At 39.4% G+C, this 16,513-nt stretch overlaps 2 protein-coding genes across 2 annotated transcripts in view; both read right to left on the bottom strand.

Moving 5' to 3' along the window:
* The window catches only part of LOC144589259 (uncharacterized), a 486,230-nt gene that overhangs the window by 392,682 nt on the left and 77,035 nt on the right, over positions 1 to 16,513 (bottom strand). The window lies entirely within an intron of this gene.
* The window catches only part of MRPS28 (mitochondrial ribosomal protein S28), a 42,864-nt gene continuing 34,267 nt past the window's right edge, over positions 7,917 to 16,513 (bottom strand). The window contains exon 3 of the mRNA XM_020787558.3: positions 7,917 to 8,866. Within this exon, the coding sequence (XP_020643217.3) occupies positions 8,716 to 8,866 (151 nt within the window). The 3' untranslated portion in view covers positions 7,917 to 8,715. The remainder of the gene's footprint in view (positions 8,867 to 16,513) is intronic.

Here is a 16,513-nt window from a genome sequence, read left to right on the forward strand (position 1 = left end):
TTCTGTACATGGAATGGGAAAGGGGTGCTCTTCACCCCAGGCTTCTTGGCCAATTGTCCTAATTGCAGTGATAGCCAAACTTCACCCAAACAAGAGTATCAAGAATATTTTTCTGTCAGGCGTTGTGGATCAAGAAGGCCCATGAGTTGGCTGGGTGGTGCCCTGCTCCTGTCTTGCTCCAAGTGGCACAATGGGCCATAGCACATGCCTGCAATGGCCCTTTCCCAGTTGTCTCTTGTCACTACTGACTTCTGCAGGCACTAGTGTTGCATTATCATAACACACATAAAAACTTTGTTGGTTTGAACCAGTGATGTCACCAGCTGATAATAATTTCTAAGTTCTAAAGCCACTCACAGATGAATACTGTATCAGACTTCCTGCTCCTTCACTGCCACTCACTCTGCCGTTTCTCTCCATGCCTAGCAGTTCCTTTCTCTGAATTTTCCAGCATTGCTATTTTCTGAAGGTTGAACTAGCACACTGATATCTGGCAACCCTAGGCTTGATCTCACCAGGCTTTAACTGGACTTAATTTAACACAAAGCTTTAGAAGTTACTCTTTGCAACTATAGCTTCCAGATCCCTGACCTAGCTGGGCAACTTTAGTTGTCTTTAAAAATACATTTTCTTCCTATCTATTTCACTGTTACCCCAGTAGCCACAACAAAAATGCCTGGCAGCGTGCAACACATAGCATGAACAACTCTTGAATCATCTGATATGCCACTACCACCATTTGTAAACCCACATCCCCATAACTATAACAGTAACTAAAAGATCACAATTACACTGCAAAAGGAATAAAACTACCCCTTGTCAAGTTACAGTTGTAATGTAACTTGATTTATGTCTCTGTTATTAGAAAAAAGAATTAATTTCTTAACTGCAGCCACTTGTGTTGGGTTTAATCTTCCCTTACCAAACTCTATAATCTTGATGAAAATGTTCCCTTACGTCACATTAATAAACAACAAAAGTGATGCGGTTCCTAATGATGCATGCATTTTTGTCCCGAGATGAAGATGGAGTAAGAAACTTGCACAAATTCTGTCTTATTGATCTGCATCTTCTAAAGGAAGAGCAAGTTATGGTTACTAATCTGTTAATGTATATTAACCAGATAGAGACTACAGAGTAGACTTTGGTCTAGATGGGCGGGTATAAATTGAATAAATAAATAAATAAAAATACACAGAAGTGCTTTAGCATTCCCTTCTTCTGCAGGAGCCCTGGGAGTGTGCAGCTTGCCCAAGACTACACAGGCTGGCTCCACTCGCAAGAGGCACAGTGGCAAATCAAACTCCCAGCCTCTGTTTCTGCAACCAGATACTGAACCCACTGAGCTATCTGGCCAGCTCCCCCTCATTGCAGGGGAGTAAATATATGAATGGCTAGAAAGGTCAGTAAGTTGGAGCACTTTGCTCTTGATCCCGGAAGTAGGGAATTTGAATCCCTACTGTGCCTTCCAGAAGAAGAGCCAGCTTGTACTAGGTGTGTGGCCCAGCATGTGGTTCCAGAGTGCCACAACAATAGGGGGCTTCTGAATACCTTACACCTAGAAAACTCTGGGAAGGGCTGACATAGGTCAGACTCAACTTTGTAGCATATTATATCATTATTATTTAAACAAAAGAACTGACTACCACTTACGCATATCTAGGACTAAGTCATGTTATGCTCCATGGGACCTGCTTTTGAGTAGGCAGTAATATAATTATGCTATAAAGCTAAAATCATATGTATGTGTGTGCAGTAGTTAGCCCCCCCTAAACACACTAACAGTGGAATTTAGTTCCGAGTAAACATGTATTTTGTGCTGTAAAAATGCATGGTTTTTAAACAGGTTTCATTTATATCAGGAGCATTTATCTCAGGTGCACACAGCTTTGGGGATGTTGGTGTCAAGGGCCCTATTGCATTGGTAGTAATCTGCCAGGGGTCATGTGGAGGTACTACATGAGACTGAAGCCAACAGTGAGCATGGCAAGACCCCAAAATAGGCAAACCCATCGCCGCCACCATCCTCTTCTCTCTCAATGCTGTCTCCTCCTCTCTTGTCTCTTGTTCCACCCCAGCTATAGGATTGCTGTGGAAGGGACAGAGCACTCTGGCAAAGGCCTGAATTGAATACAGAGGGTTTTTAAGATTAGGTTAAGGGGTTGAGAGGGGCTAAGATCAGGCTTCAGGCCATCTGTAAATAGTGTACTTCAAATTGTGTTGTTTCAAATACCAATGTGGTGAAAGCCAACTTTACAAGTAGCTCTCCTGTTGTTTACAGTCTATGTATCTTATGCAAAGCTAACATCAAAGCTTGGAGTATACAATACTGTTATTCATGTGTATCCTGTTGGAATGTCCACAGCTCTTACCTAATTACAGTAATTATATATTTATTGTTCACTTCATTGATCTTATGATGGGCACTTCCCCTGCCTCCAGGTGGTGCTAGACGGATTTAGATGATCTTTACATTTTATATAAAATTAAAATGAAGCACAAGTTCCTGATACAGATGTAGCATCCATCAACTTCCCAATATCCTCAGGCCTCTAGATGTATATGGAGGAAGGGTCCCAAAATGGTAGCAACAGAAGTGTTTTTCAGTGTGGTGTAAAGTTCCACAAACTTCCATTATGGATCTATAAGGGCAACAGGATGTCTCAGTTTGTTACCAACAGCTGTGGGTCCTTGATCAAGAAGTCCTAAGGGTAAATGGCTGAGAACAGGTGTGGGGTTAAGCCAGAAGCCTTTGTAAGGGATTCTGCTGTTGGAGATGATGAGTGGGATGGTGGTGGGGATAGGAGGGCCCCACAGATTACCCCAAGGCCCCCTGTAGGGTGTACTGACTATTGAAAGCTTAATGACCCAGTGATAATTTTAGGCATTTCTTTTCCGAGAAGGGTCTACTACCATGATCATAGAAAACATTTTAAATATGTATTTCCAGATCGCAAGCTTGAAAAATCCCACAGTCTTTTCAAGTTTATTTTTACAGGTGCATCAGACAGAGTGGTCTTAATCGACTAGATAGGCGGGATATAAATAAATAAATAAAATAAAATAAAATAAAATAAAATAAAATAATAAATAAATAAATAAATAAATAAATAAATAAATAAAGAAAGAAAGAAAGAAAGAAAGAAAGAAAGAAGGGGTAGGAGTTGCATTGTTTTATTAAAGTGTGGTTAGAAAGAAGACTGCTTTTTGGAAACCACGCTTCTATTCTTCAACATCATCATCCAGAAGATATAATATTCCATCTATTTTCTTTTAAAAACAACAAATATATCAAGCTCATGTTCCCTTTTCCTCTGAACATCCTAGAAGTACTGCCTTTTAAACAATCACGACAAAAACAAAAGTGCACAGAAATCATATGCTGAGAACCAAGTAAGGCTTATTATCTAAAAAATAATAAAGGAACGAACCAGGGACGAAAGCCCTAAACGTCTGTTCTTCTCTTTTGTAGCAGAGTCTCTGCTGTGCCCAACAATGAATATGTTCTTAGAGATAAGACAAAAACCAAAAGGAAAATAAAAGGCCTCTGAGAAATTATTGGCACTTGAACTTTCAGGGCTCTAAATGAAAAGCACGACTAATTTTCCAATTAAGCCGTTTGATAGGCAAGATGACATGTGCAAAAGAGGAGGGCAGGCTTGAAGCTGCATTTTTTTAAATCAAAATTTCTCATGACTGCAGCGGCCGCTTTCCTCACTAACAGCTGAGGAGTACACTTTCCCATGCCGTCAGGGGTGAGAAGGTTACAACTTAAGTATTGTGGCAGTTGTTTTTCACACAAGAATCCAGCTCGCTTGAAAGAATCCAGCCCCTTGAAAGAGATGCAAGCCTCCCACCCCACACACATCCACCCGCTCTTTCTTCTCCTTTTATTGCACGCTACGCCCCCCACTCAAGTGGGCAGCTCAGTTTAACCCACCATTGATCTGGACAACTTGCAACACTAATTGGGAACAGGGGCTGTTTTTTTCAAAGTCGCTCAGTCGGTAAATGAAACTTCAGCTCCCCTGTGCTCCAGCGTGTGCAAGGAAGCTGCAGCCCGAAGGCCAAAGGGCGCAGCAAAATGGGATTCCAGGCAGCCGCTGCTCTTTCACAGCTCACGCTTGCTTTGCCCCAAAAGCCAGGCGGCCCGCTTTGTTTGCCAGAACTGGGGGGCACACAGATCTTGATCTTTTAACACTGTTCCCGCCCCAAAGTTCATAGGGCTGGAATAGGCACAAACCAGTCTTTGCCCCCAGTAGTCCTACTACTATAAAGCATATCCATACAAGTGTACACATATGTCTGTCACACACAGACATAACGCGTGTGCATGTTTTTGTGTATCAATAAACATTTTGCTTTATACAGGGGCTAAACTCCAAGGTTCAAAGTGTAGATCAAACTGAATGTGGAACTGAGTCTGAGAAATAACAACTTTGTAATTTGTACAAAGCAGAAGATAAATGGAACAAATGATAAATTTTCCATTTGAAATAAGAATTTGTTTGTTCTCTGATAAAATATAAGGCAAGGCTGATACTTAGAAACAACAACTATGATGCATGTTTTATGTGGTTGCTTGGAAGCGGCAAACTTAATAAAAGAAGGAAATATAACACAGATGTGAGCACTGTTTACTTGTTTTAGGAAGTCAAGGCTTAAGTAAGGAGTAAGAATTTCAAAAAGAAAGGATATCAGAAAAAATCATAACCCCTAATTTTGCTTAGACAGCATTTTGTTATTTTGTTTATAATTGCACCAGTTGCTGGGTAGGTGGTTATCATTGCACTCAAAATAGGAAACATAGGAAGCTATACTTCACCCCTGCATCCTCTTGTACAAGAGATAAACTTCTTAGTATATTTTAAAAGGTGTCCAAATTGTATTTCAGATTCAACTACCGTAATTGTCAAGAGAATGCTGAGTAGAGAATACTTTATAGATGATTTCAGATGAATGTCAGAAGGTAGTGGACTTCCTTTAAATGACAGCATGCCTAACTGTAACTGAGCCAGGAAGCATGATCACATCAGAGCAATTACAACATACATTTGATGTTATTTTATAGCACTTATGCCAGGTATAAATATTCAGAAGCTATGTACCGTTCATTCTGAATCCAAAACAGAGATTGCAGTCAAGGAATCAGGAACAAATTGAGACTTGTACAGGCAGGGCAGTTATGAAGAAACAAGGAAAAGAATCCTTAAGTGCAAATATGTGTCACTAGAGACTGGCTATGGTATTCTCGATTACTATGTACAGATGTGAAAGCTGGACAATGAAGAAAGCTCACGGGGGTGGGAGGATTAAATTAATTCAAAATGTGACTTTGAAGGAGAGCTTTCAGATAGGATGGACTAAGAGACAAATAAGTGGTTTCAGGTCAGATCAAACCAGACCTCTCACTAGAAGCTAAACTAAATAAACCGAGCCTTTGTATTTTGGCCATATAAAGAGAAGAGTCACTAGAAAAGACAGTAATTCTAGGTCAATAGGAAAGCAGTACAAAAAGAAGACCTAACATAAGATGGATTGACCTTGTAGAGGAACTAACAGCCTTTAGACTGCAAGGTCTGTTGGTGATAGAAATTTTTGAAGTTTATGAATTCATATATTCACTGTTAAATCAAAAATGATTTGACAGCATGCATAGCAAACATTCCAGGTATAATATTTAGTCAGGCTCAAGCCCAGATAACAAAGACAACAGCATACATGGACTGTTTAATGATGTTGTTTTCATCCACCAACTGAGGCTCTAGATGTGAGCAGGTATGGATCAATGTTAGTTTCAGTTTCTTCCCTATTTAATTTATTTTCAAATGCTCAAATTCTTTGTAATGTTAAAAAAAGTAACTTTGAGTAACTTCTTATGAAACATGATGCAAAGGGAAATCCTGAGGATTCTCACTGGCTGCATGGTTAAAACAAATATTTTAATGTAGCTTTTAAAAACCTATAATCAAATATCTTCCACTAATTCCTAAAGAGAAAAGTAAAGCACTTAGGGATGTTTATAAGAGCATTAGGTGGTTATTATTATTATTATTATTATTATTATTATTATTATTATTATTATTATTATTATTATTATTATTATTATTATTATTATTATTATTATTATTATTATTATTATTATTATTATTATTTATTGTATAAGTACATATAAATGCCCTCCAAAAATGCCCTATGTTGCTTCATGGATAAGGCTCTCAAACACTGTGGCAGCCAAAGACAAGCTCAGGCAAGTTATTTGAAACCACTCAGGATATGAGCATGGTCCCAGTAGCAAAGTACATGCCTGGACCAGCCGAGCTATGTACAGAGAGGTTTGTCATCACAAGGGTTGCCATCCAAGTGATGAATTGGCCACAGCCACTTAAAAAAACAACAGTGATGTCAAATAGCTGTCATCTCTATCAATGCAGAGACTACTTGCACCAATAAAATAACCAAACTTCAAAGTATTTGCAAGATCTTGTCCCAAACTGGAAACATGTCTGAGCTAAGATAAAACAATCACAACAAAAATCACATCACACCAAGACAAGTTGTTATTTATTTATTTATTTATTTAATAAACCTTACTAACAAGCCCAAAGTGTTTTTAAGGCAATGACAAATTATCTGCATCTAAAATAATTCTTGCATTGATGTTGACAAATAGTCTGTTACATTTCTGAATTACTGATATATTCTGTTCACATTCAGACACCCCACAAATGCCCACAGAACAGCCAGTTTCCCCCCTAATATCAGTCATATTTATTGGTTCCTCAAAATTTAAGTACTGTACTGTACCAGTTTCAGTGGCCATACAGGATTTTTAATAGAGACTAACATTCTGAGAAATGCATGTTCAAATTCTACTAATAAATAACAATGAAATGAGAGCTCAGTTGAAAGCAAACAGAAAAGCTCTAAGGTTTTATCTCTTTTATTTTATTTGGTCTCTGGCTGGAAGCATTTCTGACAACACACCTCTTATTATTGCTTGGCAGACAGAATATGCTAAAACATGTCCCCTTTCCAAACACGTTATTTTTAAAGGCATCTTATTAAACAACATATTGTGAGAAATATTTTAGGCTGGTAAGGTTTGTTTTAAGACTCAGAATTACCTTTGTAAGTGGCTGGTCTAACATTTTGCAATTTTGGTTAAATCTACTTTACTCTTCTCTTGCCACTAATGTAAGTGAAGTGAAGGTTTTACAGTTGGTACAGAGTACTTTTCGATGGTCTCAACATTCAGATAAAAGAAGTAACTGGTGCTCAACTATGCTTACAACAGAGATTTATCAGCCTCATATGTAACTCCTGAAAGGATAAATGCAATTATGATACAAGGCAGAGGATGCCATCCAGCATGAACTATGTGGGTACATGACACTGAAATGAACAGCGGTGACTGGGTATGGGATTATTCATTTCAAAAGGGAACATACATAAAAAATAACTCCTAAGAGAATCAAACTGTTTCATTTTACATATAACTAGAAAAGCTAAAACTGACTTTTATTCTCATGGAAAAATAGTTCTGAGGCTCCAATCTGGAACATCCTCTAGTACAGTGGTCCCCAACCTTGGGCCTCCAGATGTTCTTGGACTTCAACTCCCAGAAATCCTGGCCAGCAGAGATGGTGGTGAAGGCTTCTGGGAGTTGTAGTCCAAGAACATCTGGAGGCCCAAGGTTGGGGACCGCTGCTCTAGTATTCACAGTGCAGTGGATGTTCTAGATCTTTAAGCCCTGAAAATTCCTTCTATCTATTGCTATGTGTCTTGGATATTGTAATTTACCACGAACAGTACCTTTGGGTCAACAGCAGTCCAGGAGGAGGTATTTTTTCCTGTAGAAAGCTGGTCAGAGCCCAGGGAAGTATGTTCCTGACATGAGGGCTACGAAAAGGAAGTGCCAACTAAGATTTTTCTTTATTTTATTTTTTTAAAGACTGGAAATAATATAATGGGTACTTTGGTGTTCAGTGTGTAGTAGGTGTGACTCTGAGGCATCTCCCTGGAAGTGCCAGTGTTGAACCTGCTCACCCTCTTCCACATCTTTATAAGAAACTAATGGCAGCTGCAATACAACAGTCTATTATTATGTACAGTTTATCACTATAGACTGCATCAATCAATATACAGTGATCAAAATCCAATCAGAGAAAATACAAACAAATAAGGGCAATCTCTTAGGGGTCTTTCCCTTCTTCTGGCTCCCCTTCATACAATCAATCATGCTGTCAATATTCAAGATGCAACCAGCTACACAGCTGATTCTGCAGCTAGTGTGTGGCTGAGGCTGCCAACGTGAGCCTGCAGGAGGTGCTGGAGATGATCAACCTTACACAGTCACATAAATAGACAGGATTCTAGCCACTATCACATTTCAACTGCCCATACCTTGTGTCTGCCACATAAACACATTTTTCAAGAAGTATCAAGTTTCCAAATACTGTATAAAACAGAAATAATTAACAGTATTGGACTGAAATCAACAGGGAAATGTAGATTACAGAACCAAATTTGCAAAAGTAATTTTTACATTTACATTTACCTCATCAAGGAAAATGTTTTTTTTTAAAATCACATGTTTTAAATTCAAAGTGAGTGTGTTTACAAATCAAATAAGCTAATTAGACTGCTCAATGTAGCCAGAAATGAATATATACAGGGCTAATATTTTGGTATATTTATAATTAATAGATTTACTCAGTCTGTGTGTTTTCTTCGGCTGCCGTAAAGTCCTATGAGCACTGCATCAGCTTCCAGTAAAGTTGTATCTATTTTGCCTCCCAAGAATCTAGCCGTGAGTTCAAGGTCAAGAAGTCTCAGGAGGACTTGGGTCCCTTTCTGATATTTGCTGGTAAGAAAGAAAACAAAACAAAATGTTAGGCACTGTGTGCAGTTAAATTATCTAAAAATGGCATTTTCAAGTCTGGCAAAGGAAGTCTATGTTCCATTCTTCTAACCACTCCAGAGCTTCACTGTAATCTTCAATAGGTCATTTTAAACAAGAAGCTAAATTACATTATAAATTACATTTAGGGTGCTTTACAGTTGTTTTGCCAAAGCGCAACTTCTTCAGATGAATGGCTCCTCACATACTACAACAACAGAAAGCAGTTTACAGCACTCACTCACAGTGACTCTTGCTTTCCAGAAGTGGCTGTGTATAGCGTTCTTGTTTTAGTCTCATGAACTCCTTTGGGGTTTCTAGTAGGTTCATGTCAAAGAATGGGAGGGCAGTGTTAAAGGTCTATTTAATATAATGCAGCCAGATCCAAAGGACCAAGATAGGGCGTGGTGCTCATCCCCGTCTCCAAGCCGCAGAGACAGCATTTGTCTGAAGACAGTTTCCGAGGTCACGTGGCCAGCATGACTAGACACGGAACGCCATTACCTTCCCACCGTGATGGTACCTATTTATCTACTCGCATTTGCATGCTTTTGAACTGCTAGGTTGGCAGGAGCTGGGACAAGCAACGGGAGCTCCTTCCATGGATTCGATCTTATGACAGCTGGTCTTCCGACCTTGCAGCACAGAGGCTTCCACTGCGCCAACACGTCCCCCAAGTGGACAGGTACCAGACAGAATGAATGGGGATGTCAAAGAACAGGATGTATCTGTCCTTACCAGCATATGACACCTGTGAGAATATGGCCTTCTAAAGGTTAAAAGTAAAGCTAAAACTGGAGAACAAAAATGAAACACTTGCTGATGGATGAATGTTGACCAGGACAAGACTCTAGCTGGACCATCTCGAAGCTACTTAATAGAATTCAGAGTGAAGTAGGAAGATCAAAGAATAATCAAGCAAAATGGGGCTACTTGGATACAGGACAAATTTTCTATGACTGTAGAGAAATTCAATCCATGCAGCACTTATGTGCATGCAATTTATGTCCCTCCATGTGTACAAAAGAAGATCTAGTCAATGGCCAAGGTAACACTACTGAAGTAGCCCACTTCTGGTCAAAAATAATCTAATGATCTTAAAACATTTTTTTTTAATTTTACAATCAGTATATTTCATATAGATCCATAATTTTAATTGTGCAGTGCTCTGATACAAATAAAGAGGAAAGAGGGGAAAGGTTCTGTGCTTCATGATTAGTTTATTCTAACATATCCCCCAATGATAAATAGCGAACTACTCTTGAAATTAAAGTGCAGTTTCAAAGATGAATTATGGTATCATGCTATTTGTGGGCAATCTATAGCCCTCCAGATTTAGTTGAATAACAGCTCTCATTACTTCTGATTACTAGCCATGCTGACTGGGAATGATGGGATTTTAAACCCACAATATATGGAGGCCTACTAACTCTCCTGGTTGGACATGTCTGAGCTGTTCAAACAACCAATGAAAAACTCTACTCAACTTGAGCTAGGACAAGCTAATCCCAAATGTTCTTCATATGCATCTAATCTAATTTTCTTTTGTCATCTTGTCATATTAAAAGACAAAATTACATGTTAGTTTTCCAGGTCCTAGAGTTGGGCTGAGGAATCTTTGGCCTTCCAGATATTTTTGGATTTCACGACAAGGAAGTCACTTGCCCCCACAGTACCCACTTCATTTGCCAGCAGTAATGCCCTTTGCTGACCCTTCAGCATGCTGAGCATGCTAGTATTGCAGACATGGCCCAAGTCCTGCCTAGACTTGAGCATCTTCTTGCTGTGTATTCATCAGCCATGCGAGCATCCATTGCATAGTGTTCAAAATGCCTCCAGACTACTGACTTCTTGGGAGCTCCAGTTTTTGATCACAGGTTCCTAACAAGGATTGCTAACTTTCTATCACTACTAGTTCCAACAACTGGTGAGGCATGTGCTGTTGGGAGGGGCAGAGGCAATTTCAATGCCACATGCTTCTGAAACAGTGCCCACCTGAATCCTCTCCGTTTCCTTTTCCCCCATGGCAGATGTATAAGTATTTGAAAGGATGTTCCCAACAACTAGAATGCTGCTTCGCACAAGATAGATTTGCTGGGAATGGAGGCTGGGAAATGGAGGTTGGGAATGGAGGGTCTTTCTTGAATGATGGAGCTGCATAGTATGGGTATGGAAGGCAATGTCTGGTGCTCTTCATAAATCTCTCTCCCAATCACAAAAGTAGTGGCACTGCTGCTGTCCAAGACAGTGTCAGTCTCAGTGCTGATGCTATACTGTAGTTATCTTTCTCTGACAAATCAGCTCTTTGGGAGAAAAGTCCTTTCTTCACCATCTTTCTTTTGCCCGTTCCCTGGTTGGATTGCACAAAGGTGTCACTGGAACATGTCTGAGGTTCACTCATATGTCTCACTTTGAATCAGAGGTTTCTTTGCCAATTCACTGGCAGAGGCACACATACACTGCATTGCTTTCATAGTGTCAGTGCTGAACAAGACAGCTGGGTGACAGATTTTGCTTGTGGGGCTCATAAGAGCAGTTGCAGGTTGTCTTTTTCTTCTCTCTCTCCTACACCTCTCAGTTGAAGCAGCTGAAGAGCATGCAGGTGACATTCCAGAATTTTTTTTTCAAGTGCCTACTTCTTCTACCACACCCACATTTCATACAACCTGCAGACACTACGCAAAGAACAACAGTACCTGATTCTGCAGCAGCAGAGCACAAACCCTTCCAGTGAAATCACAAACACACACACATTTATTAACTTAATGTATGTCTCTATATAACAAAATCTTATCCTGATGCCTGATTTACCCAAAAGAGGCCTAAATCTATTTTCCTGTTGATTTATATTAGTCTATGAAGCTATTAATCCTAAATTTTATTTCTAACTATATTAAATAAACAATATACAATGGCATGTAGAGAATGTAAAAGTAAATTGAGAGTTCAGGAAAGGACACAAGACAAAACTGCTACAGTGCAGGCTTGCACCAAATCATATCCAAACAATAAATGCTCAGAGGATTTATAAGCAGCAATGCCTACCTTTCAATTGGAAAAAACAATGTGAAAAAATACTTTCTGGTGTCTGAGCCTGCTTCTAGATTTCACTGGTGCAGAGAGGACATCACTTGCTCTTACTCCAGCCCCCTTTCCTTGAAAGCCAATGTTAATTCTAATCATGAGATACTGTACTGAGTTCTCTGCTCCACTACTCCTGGTGTCAAGAGTGTCTTTAAGTTTAATTTCTCAAGAAATCACTCCAGTATTCTTAAGAAATATGTTTCACTTTCACTTCTTCCTCTAGCAAATAGAAACCTAGCCTTTTACTTTCTAATATACAGGAGCCAAGATTCTTTCTAAGGTGCATTCCTGCGCATTCCTCTGCCCACACATTGATAGGAGATAATGGGATTCCTGAATATTAGTAGTTATTATTACAGATATCCAGTGGAACTATCAAATTTGGATTCAAATATATCTGGAACTATCTGAATATGGAATTATTTGGTGAATTTCAAATATTTATGAATCCAAATGCACATCCCTAGTGAAAACTGAAAAACTGATTATGCAGCCTTAATAACTGTCTTTTCATTTGGACCCTCAAAGACTTAAGGAACATTTAATGGATACAACATCCATTTTTTAAAACAGAAGGTGACCCATTTAAACGCCTAGTCTTTGACTTACAAACAGGGATGAGCACTGGCTTCTAGAATCAGACATGACTGGACTTAATCGTTAAGGAGAACCTTTACCTTTTAAGTGTCAAAACATCAATACAAGTGAATTTTAATATAAGGATGGAACAAAACAGTTTACTAAAAGAAGGAAGTCACTGTTAACGCTTTATTTCATTCTGCAATAAAACTAATAGAACACAGCCCTTAGAATATGAAAAAGAAGTTGAGCCTTAAGCTTCTCTGCCTCATCAATTAAAATGGATCATACTGGTCCAGCAACTAAACCTTCAGTTGGATGCATTGAAACTGTTCAATCAATCAAACCTTGCTGCCAGGTATTTTGTTTTTCCAAAGGATGAGAGTCAGCCAGTATAATTAGCTGTATGGGAAGTTACTATAGTGCTAGTAGTAATGATTCCTATTTTATCTGATTTATATCCTGCCTTTTTCCTTTATTGTACAAAATCATACATATAAATAGAGATTATTTTTTAAAAGTAAGTATTAAGAAAATATGATTGCTTTATAGAAGACACAATGATTTTTGAGCAAGAGACAGACCAGTGTTTTTGCCCGCATGTGGAAGCACGACTTCCTGCAGATGGCTCCAGGCCATCCAGAGTGTTTGTTAGTGTGTTTTTTTAAAGCTAGCCTCATTTTTTTGTTTTTTTTAATGATTTGAGGAATATTCTCCTCCCTTTGCGACATACATACATTCCCTTTCAAATCAAAGATGAAATCTGTAACCTTTTCATTATGGCACAACGCAAGAAAATTTGACAATTGAAATTCAGAAAAGGTAACACCTGTCATCAAGAAACTTGTATCACATACTGTTATGTCATAATATAACAGTTTATGCCAGTCACTTATCAAGGCAGTAGTATAATATTTATCACCTAATTTGAGATAAAGCGTCATCTTCAAAAGGACAGTGACAGGAGATACTGGTTCTTTCCTCCAGATTGTCTGAAGAACAAACACATCTATGCATAACATCAAAATAATTCTTCCTTGCTCACATGGGCCATAATTTTCAGCACCGTAAATTCTCCATAGTCTGGGAAGCTTTTTAAAGCTTTGAAGTATTTAAAGCAGAGAGAAAGGCAGACAGTAAAGAACACATTAAGAGCATCTTGATGCCATAACAGGGACTTAATGTTAGCACATTCTTTGGCATCAAATATTAGATTTTGGTACAGTGGTGCCTTGACTTACGACCACAATCAGTTCCAGAAGATGGACATAACTCGAAATGGTCATAAGTTGAAGTACCATTTCCCATAGGAATGCATTGAAATGCAATTAATCAATTCCGGCCAAAGGAAAAAAATCACACACAAAAAAATCACTGCAAGACTCATTGGAAACCCAATTAATCCCTTCTAGCCGAAGGGGGGGGGGGAGAAAAGCAATCAAGTATGCAAGACCCATTGGAAATGCACAGAAAACAAACGCAGCAGATCGGAAATGCACAGAGAACAAAGGGGGCAGGTCAGAAATGCAAAGAAAACAAAGGAAAAAGCAAAGGAAGCATGCAGGACCCATCGGAAATGGGGGAAACCCCCCAAAAAGCAACCAAACCCCCCAAGACCCATTAGCAATGGGGGAAAGCCAAAAAACAAACAACCCCCCAAGACCCATCGGAAATGGGGAACCCCCCCAAAAAAGCAACCAAACCTCCCAAGACCCATCGTAAATGGAGAGGAAAGCCAAAAAGCAACCAAACCCTCCAAAACCCATCAGAAATGGGGGGGGGGACAAAAAAACCTCCAAGACCCATCACAACACAGAAACATAACCCCCCCAGCTCAAAACCACACTGCAAAAACACCCAGAACAGTTTTTAAAAAGCAGAAAACAGCACCTTACTTTACCAGCCTCCGGGCAAACACATACACACGCACGCACGCACGCACGCACGCACACACACACAACACACAGAAGCAGAAGGAGGCAGTCCCAAGCCTCCTCTGACACACTCTCTCTAACTGCTGGGGTGAAAGAGCTACAAAGAAGCAGCCTCGTCGCCACCTACAGTTAGAAATTTGAATTTCCCAACTTTTTCTGTTCGTAAGTGGAAGCTCCAGTCACAAGAAGAAGCAAAATTTTGTGGCCGGAGCTGGTCATAACTCGAAATGGTCATAAATAGCATTCCTAAGTCGAGGCACCACTGTATTGGAGATCACTGCTAAAATGATACACCAGCTGTTGCTTCCCCACTGCAGTCAGCAGACACACTGCAACAATGTGTACTCTGCAATAAGTATAAATTCTGTGACATCAAAATATTGCACTATATCCATCAGCAGAGTAGCAAGTAGCTCTTTATGTTGTTGAACCCACAACTACCACCAGCCCCCATGGCCATAGCCAATGATCAGGGGGAGAGATGCTGAAATCTAAGAGGTGCAGGTGTGTAGGTTGCCCACCCCTGTCCAACAGCATTAATTAATTAAACCTCTCAGTGCTTGATAGCATCTAATCTATTTAATACAAATGCCATAAAAGAAATCTACCTATTTGTTCATGATCTATGAATTTATGGCTTGAATATTATTAAGTATGCCAGTGCAAGTGAAGTGGTATAATTTGTTGCACCAAATCATTAGTAGTTAAAAAGTTGAGGCTTATATTCCTCATCATCAAACACCATCTGTGGAATGTGGAGTGCAATGAGAAATATAAGCACTAACATCTTAACCAGGAGCAATTTCCTGCAATACAGTGGGGTCTCGACTTACGAACTTAATCCGTATTGGAAGGCAGTTCTCAGGTCGAAAAGTTCTTAAGTCGAATCTGCATTTCCCATAGGAATGCATTGAAAACCATTTAATCCGTATCTGCTCTTTTCGTCCACAGAAACTAATGGGAAGCTGCTATTCTGCCTTCTGCCACTAGAGGGGGATATTTTTTTCTTTTTTCCTTTTAACCTAAGATGACTTAGCTTTAAAAAAAAAGGGAAAAAAGAGTTCGTAACTCGAATCTAAGTTCGTAAGTCGAGTCCATATATTCCTATGAGAGCGGTTCGTAAGTCGAAACGTTCGTATATCGAGCAGTTCGTAAGTCGAGACCCCACTGTACTTTATGCTGTCTGGCCAATGATCTAACAAATATCCTATCATTAACAGTCCTGTTCTGTTCTTGTAAATTAAAAGCTGTAGTTCCTTTACTGAGTCAATCCATCTTGCTACATGTTTTCCTCTTTTGCTACTGTGTTCCACTTTCCCTGAGAACACTGCCTCTTCTAAGTGTTCCTTCTTGTGATGTATCCAAGTTGCAACAGCCTTCAGTACTGTATACAGTGGTGCCTTGCTTGATGAGGATAATTTGTTCCGTTCAAATCGCTGTTAAGCGACTTCTTCGTCAAGCGAAATGAAAAAGCCCATTGAAATGCCTTGAAAACCGGTTCAATGTGTTCCAATGGGCGAAATACCTCAACGTCCAGCGAAGATCCTCCATAGGGCGGCCATTTTCCGGTGCCTGTAATGCGAGAAATCCATCCTAAAGCACAGTGGGTAGCCATTTCGCACAGCGGGCAGCCATTCTGAAACCCGACAATCAGCTGTTTTTGATCGTCGTTAAGCAAAAAATCGGTTCCCGAAGCAGGGAACCGATCAACATTAAGCGAAAAAAGCCCATTCAGTCATCCTTTAGCGATCGCAAAAAACTAATCATCAAGCGATTTCCTCGTCTAACAAGGTAATCGTCAAGCGAGGCACCACTGTAGTTATTTTAGTTTCGAACAAGAGTTCAGGCTTGATTTAATCTAGAATTCACTTATTTTTCTTCCATTCACATTTTTAACACAACTAATATGGAACAAAGCACAACTGCTGTGATTAGAAGAGACTTATGACACCTTCTACACACATTTTCATGGACAAATGTGACTAGATGTTTAAATAACTAGTTTTAATGGCTT

This window comes from Pogona vitticeps, chromosome 4 (assembly GCF_051106095.1).
Source record: "Pogona vitticeps strain Pit_001003342236 chromosome 4, PviZW2.1, whole genome shotgun sequence".
Taxonomy (NCBI): domain Eukaryota; kingdom Metazoa; phylum Chordata; class Lepidosauria; order Squamata; family Agamidae; genus Pogona; species Pogona vitticeps.